Below are 16,141 nucleotides of genomic sequence, written 5' to 3' on the forward strand. Positions count from 1 at the left end.
GGCTTATCTAAGCTGCTTAGAAGCAACTTAATTCTCTCCAACTAGTAAAGGAGCCACAAAGACAAAAACCCACCACTTGCAGAAATTTGGGCAGCATCTCAGTTCTCTTAACTACTGCAAAGAAGTTCTCATGCTAAAGCTCTCGCCAGTTTCTAGAACAATGATACAGTTCCTGTTAAGTTGTCTGGGAAGAGATCAGCATCTTCCTCTTGTAGGGCAAGGGATCTACAAATAGAACACATAAATAGTTGAGTGACCAGCTTGTAAGGCAGAAGGGGAGATTACACCTTAAAAGTAATGCAAATATGAATCTTAATCCTAGCCTTAAAATAGAGAACAGGAGAATGAATGTTTAGAGATCTAGGGCGTACTTTGTTATTTTAAGCTTACATATCCAAGAGATACTGTTCAACCAGCTGTAGGCTTAACACATCTTTCAACCAACCCATGCTAACTTTTAGTTCCAAGCTAACCCACTTACAGGTACAACAATCAAGTCTACATCATGCTGATTTTTTTAAAATGGAAGAATATAAACCATATAGAAAACAAGAGGTCAAGACACCAAACTCAGTTTCCCCTCTCTTTCCTCACAATGTTGTATTTTCTACTCTCCAAGTCACACTAAAAGTCAACAGCTAAATGACTACAATACACAGCATTCTTCAGAGTTGACTGCTACTAGACTTTCTGGTGGCCTAATATCTGAATCAAGTATTCCCTCATAACACTTGCATACTTTCCCCAGTTCTACAACAGATCACTGAAAAAGCAAGTTGGTTCACACTTGAGGTTAGAAGTATTTTAATTCTATCTAACCCCTGTCCACTCTCTGCTTATACAAGAGATTGTACAGTTACTTCTGTTAAGTTACCATATTTAGGGAAAATTTATGCAAATTACTTAGCTGTACTTAGAAATAGCTAAATCACACATTTCCACTTCTCATTAATCAAAAGCTAGATTAGAAGGAACTATGGAAAAAATCAAGTGTAGTTATATATAATTTCGATGATAGACAACAGTGCACAGCATGTAAATATACTGAAAGCATGCTTCCCCTAGGCACACCACAAAGGCTTAAATGCTTATCTGTAGGTGCAGTCTGAATACATCAAAAATCAGCAATAAATAACATGAATCACTAAGATGCAACTATAAGTTTTAAATAATTTCAATCATAGTATCAATCAAGATTCGATTTGAAACCAATTTGGTAATCAGCATGGGGAAATACTTAACTATAGACACTTTAAACCATAACATTTCTTAAGTGTTTTATTGCTACAAACTGGTACATCTTATCACAAAAAGCTACAAGGCATATTATAACACATACTCTATTATACAGAGTGCAATGCAGTCCTCAAAACAGCCACACTCAACAGCACAAGTTTTGAAGTTAACTCATTCTGTACTAAGAGGTAAATATGATAAGCATTTAATGTATTTACCCCACAGAGCCGCCTTCTTTTCAACTGATTAGACCAAAAATTATTATTATATCCAACTTTCAATACACACACCAAAAAATAGGATGCTTAAAAAAATATACAACACAATGTTTTAATCAGCTTTAACAGTCAGTTTGCTATAAAAAGCTCAACTAAAATAGTCTTCATTTCATTTTAAACAAAACCAGAAACACAGAGGAATTATATAAAGTTCTCCACGGAATGGAATGCATGCATATGGTGAGGAATCTTCAACAACTTCATTCGAGACTATTAAAAAGTCTTAGCCACTTTAGAGCAGAAATAAAAAGCCATTTTGCCCCCCTAATATATTTCCATTTTCTTGCACTTAGTTATCTTCAGTGTGGTCTAAAGTGAAGTCAGTTTGTTCTTCAGTTTCTTCTTCTTCTTCTTCTTCCTCCTCTTCTTCCTCCCCCTCAGCTGGCTCATCAGCTTTGTCCTCCTCTTCCGTCTGCTGCTCCTGAGCCTGATCATTAATTTCAAAAGGATTTTCACCCTGAAACAGAAGATTGAAAACCAACACTTTGTTATTTATCTCAAACAAAACAAAATAATAGTCATCAGTTCAGTGAATGAAAAGGGCAGCCACTAAGAAATGCTATGGTACTTGTATACAGCTTTTTAATAGTTTGTGTTTTTTTGCAAGAAAATCCAAATAGATTTGATTTAAAGTTAGCAACACCTCATTTTTATTCACACTGGAAATTGGAATCCCAATAAACTGTTTAAATGGAAGTAGAAACGGCATTGAGAAAAAGCCGAAGTATGCTACACAAACTTCAGCATTCAGTAAATTAAAATTACATGGTTACGTTTCAACGTGTTTTTATTAAGAACTATAGCTGCTTCCTTTTTCTCCCCAATTAAAACCAAATCTGAACAGAAGAGTTTTGTTCTGCTTTTCCTTATTTACAGTCTTTATTCACTCCGTGTAATCCTATCAGAAAGGCAAACTTCAGTAAATGAAAAAGAAATCTAGAATTAATTACACTGACTAGCCTGAAATTCATTCCACTGCTGATCTAGAAAATTATCAACCAGATTTCTCAGACAGTATTTTAAATACTTTAGCATTCTAGTTTCACATTTTGTCTATTTCATACAATAATTCAGTACAAGACATACCTCAGCTTTCACTTGTTTTAGATATTTAAGAACTATGAATAATCAATAAAGAATAACAACATGAAGTATTAGGAGTTTCCTCACTAACGCTCCTTTCATGTTCAAACATCTGACAGAGCAAGTCTGATCTGAATGTATGACACCAATCACTAACTACACTAGGACTGGAATTTCAAGAATATTATTTAAAAGATGATCCAAAAGAAAAACTGAGTAGTAGGCCCCTTGTCTTTTTTTGCTTAAATATTTCACCTCAGGTACATTTTTCAGGTAGGGTCTTCCAGGTGGCCTACAAATCACTGAAAAAATTAGAAAGCTATAAAAAACATCTAGCAAATACCACTAAAGAAAAAGTTGGCTTCATTGTTATTCTAAAAATCAAGAAAAATCATAAATTCCAATTTAAAGAGTAACCCAAAGAAAGCAGAATTCTTTTGAGACCATGTTATTCCAAGTCCCAAGATAATTTTGTGCACACACTTTGTAATAGCCAGCCTACAGCACTTAGATGTTAATGTCCATTGAGCCCAATCAACTTACAGCGTAGTCAAAGACACAGCTGCCACATACAAACCTCGTGAATAAGGTACTGTTTAAACTTCTTTAAGAGACCAAGTTTGGCTTTTTTAGAAGGAGATTCTCATAGGTAAGCATCAAGTAGATAGAATGCTGGTATCCTAACTTATCTGAGCCCTATGAAAACAAGAAAACCTCACCTCTCAGTTAAAACTCATGACACTTCTGGATGATCCACTATTACTGTAAAGCACCCTGGGGCTACAAAACACCACGGAGTATTTCATTGAATAGGTAACAGTGTTCAACACTGAAATACCAAAAATATTTATTAACTCAGTGAACAGTTTCATGAAAAAGCTTATGGAATAGCGAGTGCCCAAACCAATTCAATTCCAACATCAATGGAAAGCATTGTGAAATCAAAAGACTGAGTATCCAAACTTGAATTCAGTAAGGATTAGTGCAACTCCCCAAAATCGTACTCATCTACTTTCCTTTTCAGACAGAAGTGTGAAAGACCTAACTGCAAAGCTTCTATTTCCATTTCCCTTAGGTTCAGCCAAGTATTTTCAACCACCTTTGGATACAGGAAAAAGGATTTCCAAAGACAGATAGAAATAAGCTAATTACTGAGTTAAGAATACTCCCCCTGGTTAGCTGCAAATACATGCTCATCAGTAGACATTACAGAGGGAAGACAGGTATATTAAGAGTTTCATATGGCCTAATAGAATTGTTTCCTACCAAAAGAAACAAAAAGGTGGCCTTTCTCTGTAAACGATTCACAAGGATATCAGAAGCCCTTTTATAGGTCTAATACAAAAGAAAATATTAAAATCCTCTCATGTCTAGGCTAGGCATAATGATGAATTGTAGCTAAAGAATGCACTTTTAAAAGGACTACTTCCATGCTCCTGCAGACAACTCCTGACTGTCCCTGACTCTGGGGACAAGCTACAGAAAATTGTTACACTTCATTCCTGTGGAGACAGTATGTTGCTTCTGGCTAACCTAGCAGAACTGGATTCAGCACACTACTTCTGGCTGAACAGATCTCTATACAATAACAACAACAAAAAAAATTAAGTTTCTTTCCCCAACTGTTTTTTCAGAGAAAAATGCACTTTTCAAGTTCTCAAACCAAGGAAAAAGTTACTGCCCTCAAGGGGAAGTGCCTAACAACTGCACTCTTTTCCAGTGATGCAGCATCAGAAGCATCTAGCACAGCATGCAGAGCCAATTTTGATGCTAGTTGATTTTGACAGCCACACTGGTCCCATCTTCCCAGATGGCTTTAAAACACAACACAAAAACCCCCACAAAATAAGAACACAGGAACACCACTGAACTGCTGAGAAAGACTTTACAATGCCTACAGAGCATAAAAACACAAGCAGTTAAGTAGTTTATTCCCAAGTGAAGCATTCTTTGGTTTCCTTGTTTCTAGAATATTTAAATTGCAGAAAAAGCTTAAGACTGTGAACTGGTATTTACAACCAAAGCTTCAGGATTCAACTGTCCCCAGAAACTACTCTCTCTGTCCATTTATAACAGGTCTCTCAAACCTGACCCAAAAAGATACCAAAGTCTGCCTACGTAAATGGTAAACTTTAGAATGCCTTCACTAACACACATGATCAAACAGTCCTGGGATATAGTGACAGAAAATGTCAACCTCTATGATGCTTCTCTTGAGCAACATCCAAGCAGCTTTTAACCTAGGAAGTTCTAAATGGTCCAAAATTAGAGATAGTCATGACTTCATCAAGTGATCATTTTTTGCCTGAGAAACAAGATGGTGGTTTTTTCCTCCTTATTATAAAGGGGCTTGCCACAGGTTCATAAAACCTCCAAGATGATTGTTTCAGAGTGGCCAGCAGATAGGTTGTGGTGGATTTCCCCCCACTCTTTACAAAATGGATGTAGGAGAAAAAGTTCTTCGTTTCTCCTTAAAAAAAGCATACAAGAGTGCATTAGAAGCAGAAAAGGGTACCACACAAGACCAACACTGGGGAATATACAGAAATATAAGAAAGCCACCTTTAAGAAACGCTGTTCTCCACCATTAGCATTCTTGTTGCTCTTATCATTGGCTGTGGCACTAACAACCATTGTCAAGACCTGTCTGGAACTTTGTTTTTTCCTTTCCATTTGTAACTCTAGTCACTGACCAGAAGTGTAACAAAGATCAGAGCCTTTATAAAACACCAGGAGCTCTTCTAAAGCCACGTCATCTAATTTGCTGAAGCTGTCTTCTGTGGAGCTGGGACATTAATTGCAAATGACTTGAAACAAACAACAAACCCACAAACACATGAGGGATAATCGTAGGCTAACCCCACAGAGATCCTTCCACTTTCAGTAGACACCCCAGGCACATTTACCATGTTTAGAACAAAAATAATTAAAAAATAGCTGAACTCAGTGAAAATTACGAGGGGTGATTTAACCTTTACACCTCTGCTACAGCTGACATGTCCAAGCTTATAGACCTAGCTGAAAGATTCGAGTTCAAGAATGCATACTTATTTAGCATGTACAGGTAAATACTACCAAGTTTGCATTTATTTCTTAAAAATATGATTTCATGGTGAAATTTGAACATCTAAAACCAACTTCATGCTTAAATATTTTCATATTTGGAAATGTTTACAGACTAGAAAAATTTTCTGCTTCCCTTTTCACAGTGCAAACTAGAAACATGTAGTTAAAGAAAAATGGAAGTTGAGTGTTTGTAGAATGACATAATTTGAAGCTGTTCGTTTAAAATGAATGCATCTATTTGCTTTCTTTCCTTTTGCACATACAGCAAAAAACCTGCGGAGCAGTCTCTGTTTGGAGAGAAGGTTAAATCAAAGGGTAAAAGAGATCTTCCATTAAGCACTGGGTAGAGGAATAAGTCACAGATAGAACGGCATTCTACTTAGAAGTGGCCAAGGTGTCCCAAGTAAGACAGCAGTTGTTACTGCTTGTCAATTAGCTTACTCTAGACCAGAAGTCATGATCCATTCCCTCATTTTCAGTCAAACATTAGCCAGTGCCTTCAATCTTGCAAAGTCTTATACAACGCAACACGCAGCAAATATCCTCAAAATTGATCACGTGCTGCCAGGTGTTAGCCAGCCAATCAACCCAAATTACATTAAATTGTCATCCTCCAAGCAGTTACTCAGTAGCTCCACGGGGCAATCAAAATTCCTTAAGCAGAATTTTTCACACAAAACCACAATGGGGGAAGGTGGGTCCCCAATACCAGTTGTGATAGAGATGGATGACTACTCTCTCAGCAGGGTGTAGTTCCAAAAGCCAGTACTGGCCTCAACAGAAAAAGAACTTGCCCTGATTCAACTTTATTTGGGATATGCACCTCTTCTAGGCCACACATTAAAAGAACAAGCTTCCCAATATGCACAGAGAAATCCAGCAGTATAACAGAAAAGAATAAAAATCTTTTATCTCTTTTGCTCATGTCAAACTGTATTATAGGGATGCATAAAAATCAGAGGAAACTCTGACCTGCAATTTTGTTCTCCTTTTCTCAAAGGCGTTTGCAATGTTGATGACCTGCCTTTGTGACTTGGTGCAAATCTATGCAGCGCTCTCGCAGGTCCTCCCTGCTCTGAATTTCCTCCCTCCCCACTGCATAGGCAGGATAGACAACACTTTCCAAAACAATGTTGGGTTTGGGTTGGGGGGAGGGAGGGTGTTTTGTGTTTGGTTGGTTTGGTTGGGGTTTTGGAGTTTGGTGCTTGGGGAGTGCGGAAGGGTGTTTCCCCAAGCCAGTCTGCCCTTCATGTCAATGCAAGCTATTTTTGTCCATAACAAGGATTTCCTACTCTCCTGGAAGACTGCGGGAACCAAATACATGGCATGCTCCGATTCATCACATGCTGTATAATAAAACTGGACTCCTTCAGTCTGCAGTTGATTATACATTTGGGTAAGGATGAGAGGGCTTTTCATAAGCAGAAGCCAGACCCATTTCACTGAGCAGGTGCTGCTGAAAGTGTATTAAGTTCAATCCACCCCGGGAAATACCAGTGCTAGGCATTCCGAAACTGTCAGTGGTCTCCTTGTGAAGGCAACCTGGCAAATTTTACTTTCCTCAGTCTTCCACCTGATGAATGACAAATTTCCATTCCCCTTTTACCAGTCCCCCACTAGGGGGCCGTAGGGGACAATGCACAGGCACACCAGCCCATGAAGAACACCAGAAGAGAGGGCTGGAGATACATGCAGATATCCCAGGCTGTGGTATCCCATCGTTTGCTATCTTTTCTTAACAGATACTCAACAGTTTGAAACTGATTCACGCACCAAACCGTATATAATTTTGCAGGACATGACTATTTTGACATTTTACATCACAATTAACTTCCGCATTGGCTCATACTTTGTCATATTTCTGCAACACAGTATTGCTTTGTCTGAAAGAGTCTATTGTTTGGACACAGGCAAAATTATAAACCAATTAAAAGTAACTACCAGAAACAGCTAACAATGGTGCTAGAGAAAAAGTCACTTCACTGGCTCAGAAGAAAAAAATCCCACATTTTGCTAAAATGAATTCACATATGTTTCTCGGGCCACATATCTGCAATATAGGCTGCCATGCCTTTTAAATTTTCTGATCACAACAACTGCTGTTGTGAGCTTTCATTTTTTCTATGCTGTCATGAATCCTAGAAATTCTATGGAGTAAAATGTAGCCGAGTAGTGCATGCACTGTACTTTAGTACAAAGCCACATGCTGGAGCCTTTACTTCTAAAGTTAAAAGATCAACTCCCTTGTAAAGTGTTTTGTGCTCTACAGTTAGTATTACCTATAAAGACACTGCTGATGTTTTCCTAAAGCTTGTGTTTTTTTAAGAGCAGCATCTAATTAAAAATTGACTAGATATACATGTAAGTGGTGAATCAAAACCAAAAGCTGGTAAATCTGAAGGTGGTAAATTCTTCTGCGATGTTATCTGAAACAATGATCTGAGACTGGCAAAATACATTAAAAGTATATTAAATTTGTGAGCTACCTAGAAGGCAGACACAGAAGACAGAGCACTGAGGTTAAATGCCATCAGCATGGTGGAAATAGTGGTATAGCAAACATTACAGATGACTTTTTTTTTCCCCCATTTGCAGCTTACCTTCACATACAGCTCGTATCTTGCCTTGACTATAGGATTATTCAAGATACTGGTGGCAGTAAGAACACTCTCCCTTTTTATTTGTTCTCTGTAGGCCTAGAAAACAAATTTTACAGTGAGTAATTATCACACACCTATTACAATTGTCACACAAATTTGAATTCATGGTCAGTTTCTGTAAGGAAAATAATGAACACATTGCAGCATGATCTGCAGCATCCAGAGGGACCTGGACAAGCTTGAGGCATGGGCCCGTGTGAACTTCATGAGGTTCAACAAGGCCAAGTGCAGGGTCCTGCACCTGGGTCAGGGCAATATAGGCTGGGGGATGAAGGGGTCGAGAGCAGCCCTGCTAAGAAAGACTTGAGGGTGTTGGTGGATGAAAAGCTGGACATGAGCCATCAATGTGCACTTGCAGCCCAGAAGGCCAACCATATCCTGGGCTGCATCAAAAGAAGCGTGGCCAGCAGGTTGAGGGAGTCGATTCTGCCCTTCTACTCCGCTCTGGTGAGACCCCACCTGGAGTCCTGCATCCAGCTCTGGAGCCCTCAGCATAGGAGGGACATGGACCTGTTGGAGAGGGTCCAGAGGAAGGCCACAAAAATGATCAGAGGGATGGAACATCTCTTCTATGAAGACAGCCAGAGAGTTGGGGTTGTTCAGCCTGGAGAAGAGAAGGCTCTGGGGAGACCTTATTGCAGCCTTCCAGTACTCTAAAGGAGGCTTATAAGAAAGATGGGGACAGACTTCGTAGCAGGGCCTGTAGCAATAGGACAAGGGGTCATGGTTTTAAACTGAAAGATGGTAGATTTCGACTAGATAAGGAAGAAATTTTTCATGAGGGTGCTGAAACACTGGCACAGGTTGCCCAGAGAGGTGGTAGATGCCCCATCCCTGGCAACAGCTAGGTCAGGTTGGACAGGGCTCTGAGCAACCTGATCTAGTTGAAGATGTCCCTGCTCATTGCAGGGAGGTTGGACTAGACGACCTTCAAAGGTCCCTTCCAAGCCAAAGATTCTATGATATCCTCATTCTTAGTCCAAACCACATAATAAGCTCAATTAAGTTTGGGAGCGTTTAGAGTTTGTTGCTTTAGCTTGATCAAAAGATAATATTCATGTCTTGCTTATATAACGAATTACAACCACAGTTACCCGTTCTCATCTAGAGATAACACGCATGCTTTTCCATCACAGGCTAACATTGTTGAAGACATACCTGCTCATTGCAGGGGGTTGGGATAAATGACCTTTAAAGGTCCCTTCCAGCTCAAACCATTCTATGATTCTATGATATTCCATAATCACAGAAGGTCATATATAAACAAAACATGACTTTGGCAACCTTGCTTAATGAGACTGCTGATTTTTTTCCCACTCGTGCTACTCTTTCAACCGTTCTACTAACCTTAAAAGTCTATCATAAATTGTAAAAGGGACCAATACCATACCACTGCTAATCCTAAACTGCTCTCACTTTTCTTCAAATTAAAAAGATAATAAACAAGCAAAAAAAAAAAAAAAAGACCCCATGTTTGTTATCTTGCTGGAAACATATACATTATGTTTTGTAATTTAAATAACAAAATCTTTCCAACACGTAATGGCAGTAAAAAAAAGTCATTCCTAGTAATTGTTGTGGTTTAGCCCCCACCAGCAATTAAGCACCACGCAGCTGCTCTCTCACTCTCCTGCCCCAGGTGGGATGGGGAAGAGAATGGAGAAAAAAAAACTCATGGGCTGAGATACAAACAGATTAATAGGACACCAAAAGAAGAGGAAACAACAATGATAACAACAACAACAACAACAATAATAATATTACTGATAAAGGAATATACAAAAACAAGTAATGCACAGTGCAGCAATTGCTCACCACCCAGTGATTAATAGCCTGTCCCTGAGCAGCGATTTCCCCCTCCCATGGCCAACTCCAATTTATACACTGAGCATGCCATTATATGGTAGGGAGTATCGCTTTGGCCACTCTGGGTCAGCTGTCCTGGCCGTGTCCCCTCACAGCTTCTTGTGCACCCTCCCCACTGGCAGAGCATGGGAAGCTGAAAAGTCCTTGACTTGGTATAAGCACTACAACTACTTAGCAACAACCAAAACCATCAGTGTTATCAACATTATTCTCATACCAAACCCAAAACACACCACCGTACCACCCATCAGGAAGAAAAAACAACTCTATCCCAGACAAAACCAGGACAGTAACATTCTCAGGACTTAGTACTGGCAGCTATTAAGGACACCAACATTTCACTAACTGGGGGTGCTTAAGCACTGGCTACTTCATGAGACATTATGTTTACAAAGGTGTAACAAGGACAGACATTCTAGCTTTCTAGAGAACAAGTAATACCAACAAGAACGTAAAGCTTGCACTGAGTACCGTAACACTTCTCACCTACTATTAGATTATGCTTAATTTTTTTTTTTTAATAGTATGTCATATCTTACTTGTTTTCCTTTTGTGTGATCAGGAGATTTTAAGTGCTGCTGAACAGAACTGTGTAATGCAGGAACATACACACTGCAAGCACTGCAGTGAACAGTCTCAACTTTCATCATATGGTCATCAGCAGTAACGCCTGCCAAAGAAGATGCAACAAATCATTAACACAAAATGTGTTATTCTAGGGAAGTGGAAGAGGGGGTCGATTATTTTATACCAGAATATTAGAGCTCTCAGTTGTTAAACATGTCAAACTGAACCACTGGGGAATATTCACCCAAATTCAGGCATCAAAATTTGGCTTTCTGAAGGCAATGTTGAAGGAGGAAGTTTTTCACTTGGATACTCCAACTCCTTCTCTCCACAGACTACATATGAGACCCAGGCAATTATGTTTGCTGTCTGAGGTTATGATTTATGAACACCTACCTGCCTAAATAGAGGGAACTAAAAATGATTCAACAATCAAATTGAACTATTTAATGTATTAAAATGCCATCTATTTAAAATCAACAATAACGAATATCCTTAATACACATTTTGACACAAGAAACAAAGCTTCACCAAAGCAGCTAGATTTACTTTACCCCTCATAAGAGCAACTAATTTATTTCCTCACCTCCCCTCACCATGAAGAAGCAGCACATGAATCCAATTCCTCTTGCAATTTTAAATATTAGCTTGACAACAGAAAATTCTGATCTTAAAGGTAAATGGGCCCTCCAGTACTTAAAGAAAGTACACAAAAAGAGTTTGGGAGATTAAGATGTTGGCTATATCCATTTTTAAGTAGCTTTTAGCATTAAATTTGAATTAAGGTAACATTCAAATAAAGTTATTGCCTAGAGTAAAGGTACTCAAAAGATGTCCCCTCTGTTTCAAAAGCACATCTTTTGAAATCCCTCAAGCAAAGGATAAAGTGGAAGGATATGGCCCAGCAAGACAGGGACACACAAAATGCTGTAGAAAACTGCCTGTAGGGCAGCCAAGGGGAAAAAAGTTCAGGCCAAGATGCATCTTGGGTAGCCAAGAAAGTGCTCCAACCCCTCTTTTTGTCAGTGTCCCTCAAAACCACAGCAACTATCCCACTTATGTTACCCAGATCCTTGCCATCATATTTGACCATTATCACCTTATTGCTTTATTACACACGCTTTTTCAATCTATCTGCATCCACCTGTTATCACTCCTCATGCATTATACTGAGTAAGACTGTGGCAAAGCCCACATCATTCTGTTTGCCAAGTACCTAGCACAATGCTATCTTACTTTCTGACAAGGCTACCTGGATAGTAAGCTTAAATAAGGTTTTCTATCTCCCACTGTGCTTTCATTCCACATTATCTCAGAAATGAAGCAAGGAATCCCAACCAGGTATAGGAAAGGTATGAAAACTTATAATTTTAATCCAAACATTTTACCAAATTTGAAAAAGAATGAAAGCAGAAAAGGACAAGCAGAGCTCCATATTATGCACTGTCACATAAAAAGCATTACTCACCTTCCATTATATCTTTTTCAGCAGCTTGAGCATTTTCCGTTTGGTTACTTGTCTGTTGCTTACGCATAGCTGTCTTCTTGAATTTATTCACCATACACTCCTACAGAGAGAATCAGAAAAAAAATTGTAACAGATTTGATGTACGATTATTTATATTCCAGTAGGAACCTATACTTAAAATACTACTTAGAGTAGCTTTGTAATAAATAGCAAGTAATTGCTGTTACTTCTTAAAGCATTACTTTTAATTGTAGAAGTAACACTTCTTTTTACAGACTCTGAATTTGCTTCAACTTTTAGTAGTAAGTGCTGTGCCAAAAGTTGTCTGCAAAAGGAATAACAATGATAAATTAAGCGTATTTTGAAGATAAATAGTAAATTCTAACTACCTTCTAATGTAAAAGTATTATATAGATCAAAAAACAGTTGTCTTACGTGAAGAAATTCCATCACTACTTTGTCAAATTTGGTTTGCTTCTGGATATGATCCAATGTTTCCTGGTGAGCTGCACTCTCCAGATGTGACTCAATTTCTTTTTCTTCAAATGTTCGAAATTTGCAAAATGAGCAAGTAAATGCCATTCTATCAAGAGAAACACATTAAACAATATTACTATTAAAGAAACATTCTTCCCTCTCTCCTCAAAGCTATGAGGACTTAACAAACCTAACTGGAAAAGGAATGGGAAAAGCATCGTTTAAAGCCCAAGTGAAAATGAAAAAATGAAAAGAAAAAAAAAATCCAGTATTTTACCATTATGAAGGGTAACCGCTAGAAGAACTAAATATAAACCAGGCCAGTCTCAGGATTATGAATTATCTATGCAAAAGATGAAAACTGCTGAAATCAGAAGCCAGCCATTTAAAAGCCAGATATACTCATAGAATAATGTATCACAGCTCTTTAGTCTGTGCCACTCTTTGTAGTACTTCTCATAGACAAGCCAGTTCATGATTTCCTAACTACAAATAGTCAAAAGAATTCATTTAAAGCTCATTTTCCATACAAAAAATATATAATCTTTATAAGGAAATATGGCTTCCTCAGTACCACAAGGAAAAGGCACTAACGCTATGATCATATACTGCACTGACATAGAGCAGTTTTGCACAGTGCTGGCCATTAGCCCGCTTGGCTGTGGCAAGACTAAGAAGCATTACAGAACTAGCTATTTACTTTTGCTACAAAATAGCTCACCATACATATAAAACCAGAATAAAGTCAATGTCTAACAGCTTATTAAGTCAGCAGGAATGTATATTTAACTGGAATATATACTTCAAAAGCAGTACCATTCTAAGTTGTTTCTCAAGTGTGCACTGATGCACTTGTCAGGGAGAAGGGGTTAGGAAATTGGGTGTTTTCTGACACAGCAGAGGTCCAGTGAAGCATCCAGTCTTAAGCCATAGGATTTGGGCCCTGGGTTTTGGTTTGAGGGTTTTTTTGTTTGGGTTAGTTTTTTGGTTTTATTTTGGGGGTGGGTTTATTTGCTCGTTTCTTCTTTGTATTTTATTTTCCCAAGATCAGTCCAAAGGGGCTTTCAGGAAAGAAGGCATATTCTTATAGAAGGATAAAGAGGAAGAAAAACACTGCACACAAGACAGAAGCTGTAGCACCAACCTGTATCCATCACCATATTTTTCACTGTTTTTTTCTCTTCTACGCCTTTGCTTCTCTCTTCTGGCCTCAATTCGCCGCTTTTCTTCTTCCTCACTTTTAACTTCTCCTTTGCCATCTTAACATACAGTAAAAGGATTTTAAAATGTTACATTAAAAAAAGAAATCAAAACCACCCCCCATACAAAAAAAACTCCACACCCCATAAAAGTACCTGTCTTCCCCATCTCCTCCACAAACACCTCAAAAATACAGAGAAAGACTCTATACCACAGTGGTTCAATGGTTTACTTAAATGCCATAGAAGCTGCACTTTGTTTTCCTCCTCTAAAGACAACCAATTTAAACATTTGCTTCCAACAATGCAAACTTAGTAGGGTTACACTCTAGATTACACTCACAAAACTAAGGAAATTCAGAGTTTAAGCAAACCCTACCCTGTAGTGCCTAGTTACTAAAGGTGTCTTCAAGTGACCAGGAAAGTGTACCAGGGGTATATGGGGAGAAACACATTATTTAAAACTCTCCATGGTTTTAAAGCACCATTGCTACAACCCCCTTACATAAAAAGAAACTATCTAAAGCCATTCTCTTCTGCTGAGAAAGCAGTTTCCAAAACCAAAAGTTCTCATAAAGGAGTCAAGGCAGTGTTTTATTAAAGCATGATACCCAACCTGAACGTCAACATCTTTTATTATTTTTCCCCACTAAACTTTGCTTGATTTCACAGAAAAGTGTTCAAAGATTTTCAGTTGAAGAAATAAATCAGTGAATGGAGGAGGAGCCGGGGGGGGGGGGGGAGGAGATGGACCACACCCCACACCCCCCCCAACAAAACAAAACAAAAAGCACCACCACACAACAAAACCCCAACTAAACCTTCAAAGAAGAACTTCATTAAATTATCACCTGGCATGTAAGTAAGAGCACAAACAAATAAATGGCTAGAAATCAGGTTTGCAACATTAAAGACTTCTAAGGATACTGACTTTTTGCGTAAGTGTACTTAAGTTTGCCCTTTCTATGTCTGCTTTAAAAAAAGCCTATGGACAAAGGGAAACGATTAGAATATTATTCAGCAAGTAGTTTTAGAGCAGGAAAAAGATGATCACTTTTCCTGTGCAGTTCAACCTTAGGAGAGAGGGTCAGCCTCTTTAGATGCTTCCATCTAAACAGCAACATAGAAGAATGTACAGCAGCATAATGAAAAAAACCCAAACCAAAAAAACTTACAAAAAGCTCTGTGGCTCTAGAAGTGTCACTGAGTACTGAAAACATTTCCACTAACAGCTTACACTTCATTCCTGATTACCCCAAGGTTTTTCATTTTGTAGCAAAGTGTTTCAAATTACTCTGATATGGAAAGGAGAAAGACTCCTATCCAGAAGACAGATTTTTTTTTTTTTTTTTAAATTCAATTTGAAAACAGAAAACCACCCCACCTACTCAGACACAATACCCATTACCTATCTCAGGATTTAAATTTCACTTAGTGCCTTACCGCCAACCCTGGAAACGTGCAAAGGGTCACTTGTTTTACTACTGTAAAAGCATCATCTAGTATCACATTCTGTGGAGTGAAATGGCCTATGTCTTACCCCTCAAGTTCACAAACTCAAGTGCCCATCCTATTACAAGCTGGGGAATGGAAGCCAGAATCTACATATAAACTGGAACTCCCACTTTCCTTCAGTACACTTACGCAAACTTTTAAAAATAAAAACCCCACACAATTAGAAGAAACTCTAATCAATTGGCTGCAAATTTCCAGCATTCCTTACCATCACATTAGGCTACATACACAATAAGGCAGCACACAAGGGTAAGGGGACTAAAAATAGTTTCAGCTTTAACACTGGTATTTTTTTGTATGTGTTTGAAATCACTATGGTTAAAATACACTTTAACTGATTTTATGTCAACTAATAATTAACCTGTTTCATTAAGACCGCACATGAAAAAGATCACGTGTTCTTGAGAACAGCTCTCCAACTTAACTAAATCCACTTTTATAGAAGTGACTCACCTAGGATTTAAGGGTGAGGCTGATCAGCTAGTGGGATAAATAATAGGATATGGGTGAGGAACTGGTGGGATAAACAACATTTAAGCAATGGAATTGCAGTAAGTATAGAAGACCATTTACATTAATTTCACAAAAATTAAAACAAGTCAACAACATACAGAGATGATCAGAAAGCAGGGAGACGATAAGCATGTAGAGAACAAAACAAGTGATAGATGGATGTTACAAACAATCATCTTCTCCATGGCCTAAATTTATAAACTCTTTAAAAAA

The 16,141-nt window shown here is 38.2% G+C and overlaps 1 protein-coding gene across 1 annotated transcript in view; it reads right to left on the bottom strand.

Moving 5' to 3' along the window:
• Positions 1-1,694: 1,694 nt before the first annotated feature.
• The window catches only part of ZNF326 (zinc finger protein 326), a gene marked incomplete at its 5' end in the record, with an annotated part of 29,806 nt that continues 15,359 nt past the window's right edge, over positions 1,695-16,141 (bottom strand). Inside the window, 6 exons of the mRNA XM_082002846.1 lie at positions 1,695-1,971; positions 8,264-8,359; positions 10,729-10,859; positions 12,225-12,324; positions 12,660-12,807; positions 13,846-13,960. Of these exons, the coding sequence (XP_081858972.1) occupies positions 1,804-1,971; positions 8,264-8,359; positions 10,729-10,859; positions 12,225-12,324; positions 12,660-12,807; positions 13,846-13,960 (758 nt within the window). The 3' untranslated portion in view covers positions 1,695-1,803. The remainder of the gene's footprint in view (positions 1,972-8,263; positions 8,360-10,728; positions 10,860-12,224; positions 12,325-12,659; positions 12,808-13,845; positions 13,961-16,141) is intronic.

This window comes from Phaethon aethereus (genome assembly GCF_964289735.1).
Source record: "Phaethon aethereus genome assembly, chromosome: 8".
In the NCBI taxonomy this organism is placed as follows: domain Eukaryota; kingdom Metazoa; phylum Chordata; class Aves; order Phaethontiformes; family Phaethontidae; genus Phaethon; species Phaethon aethereus.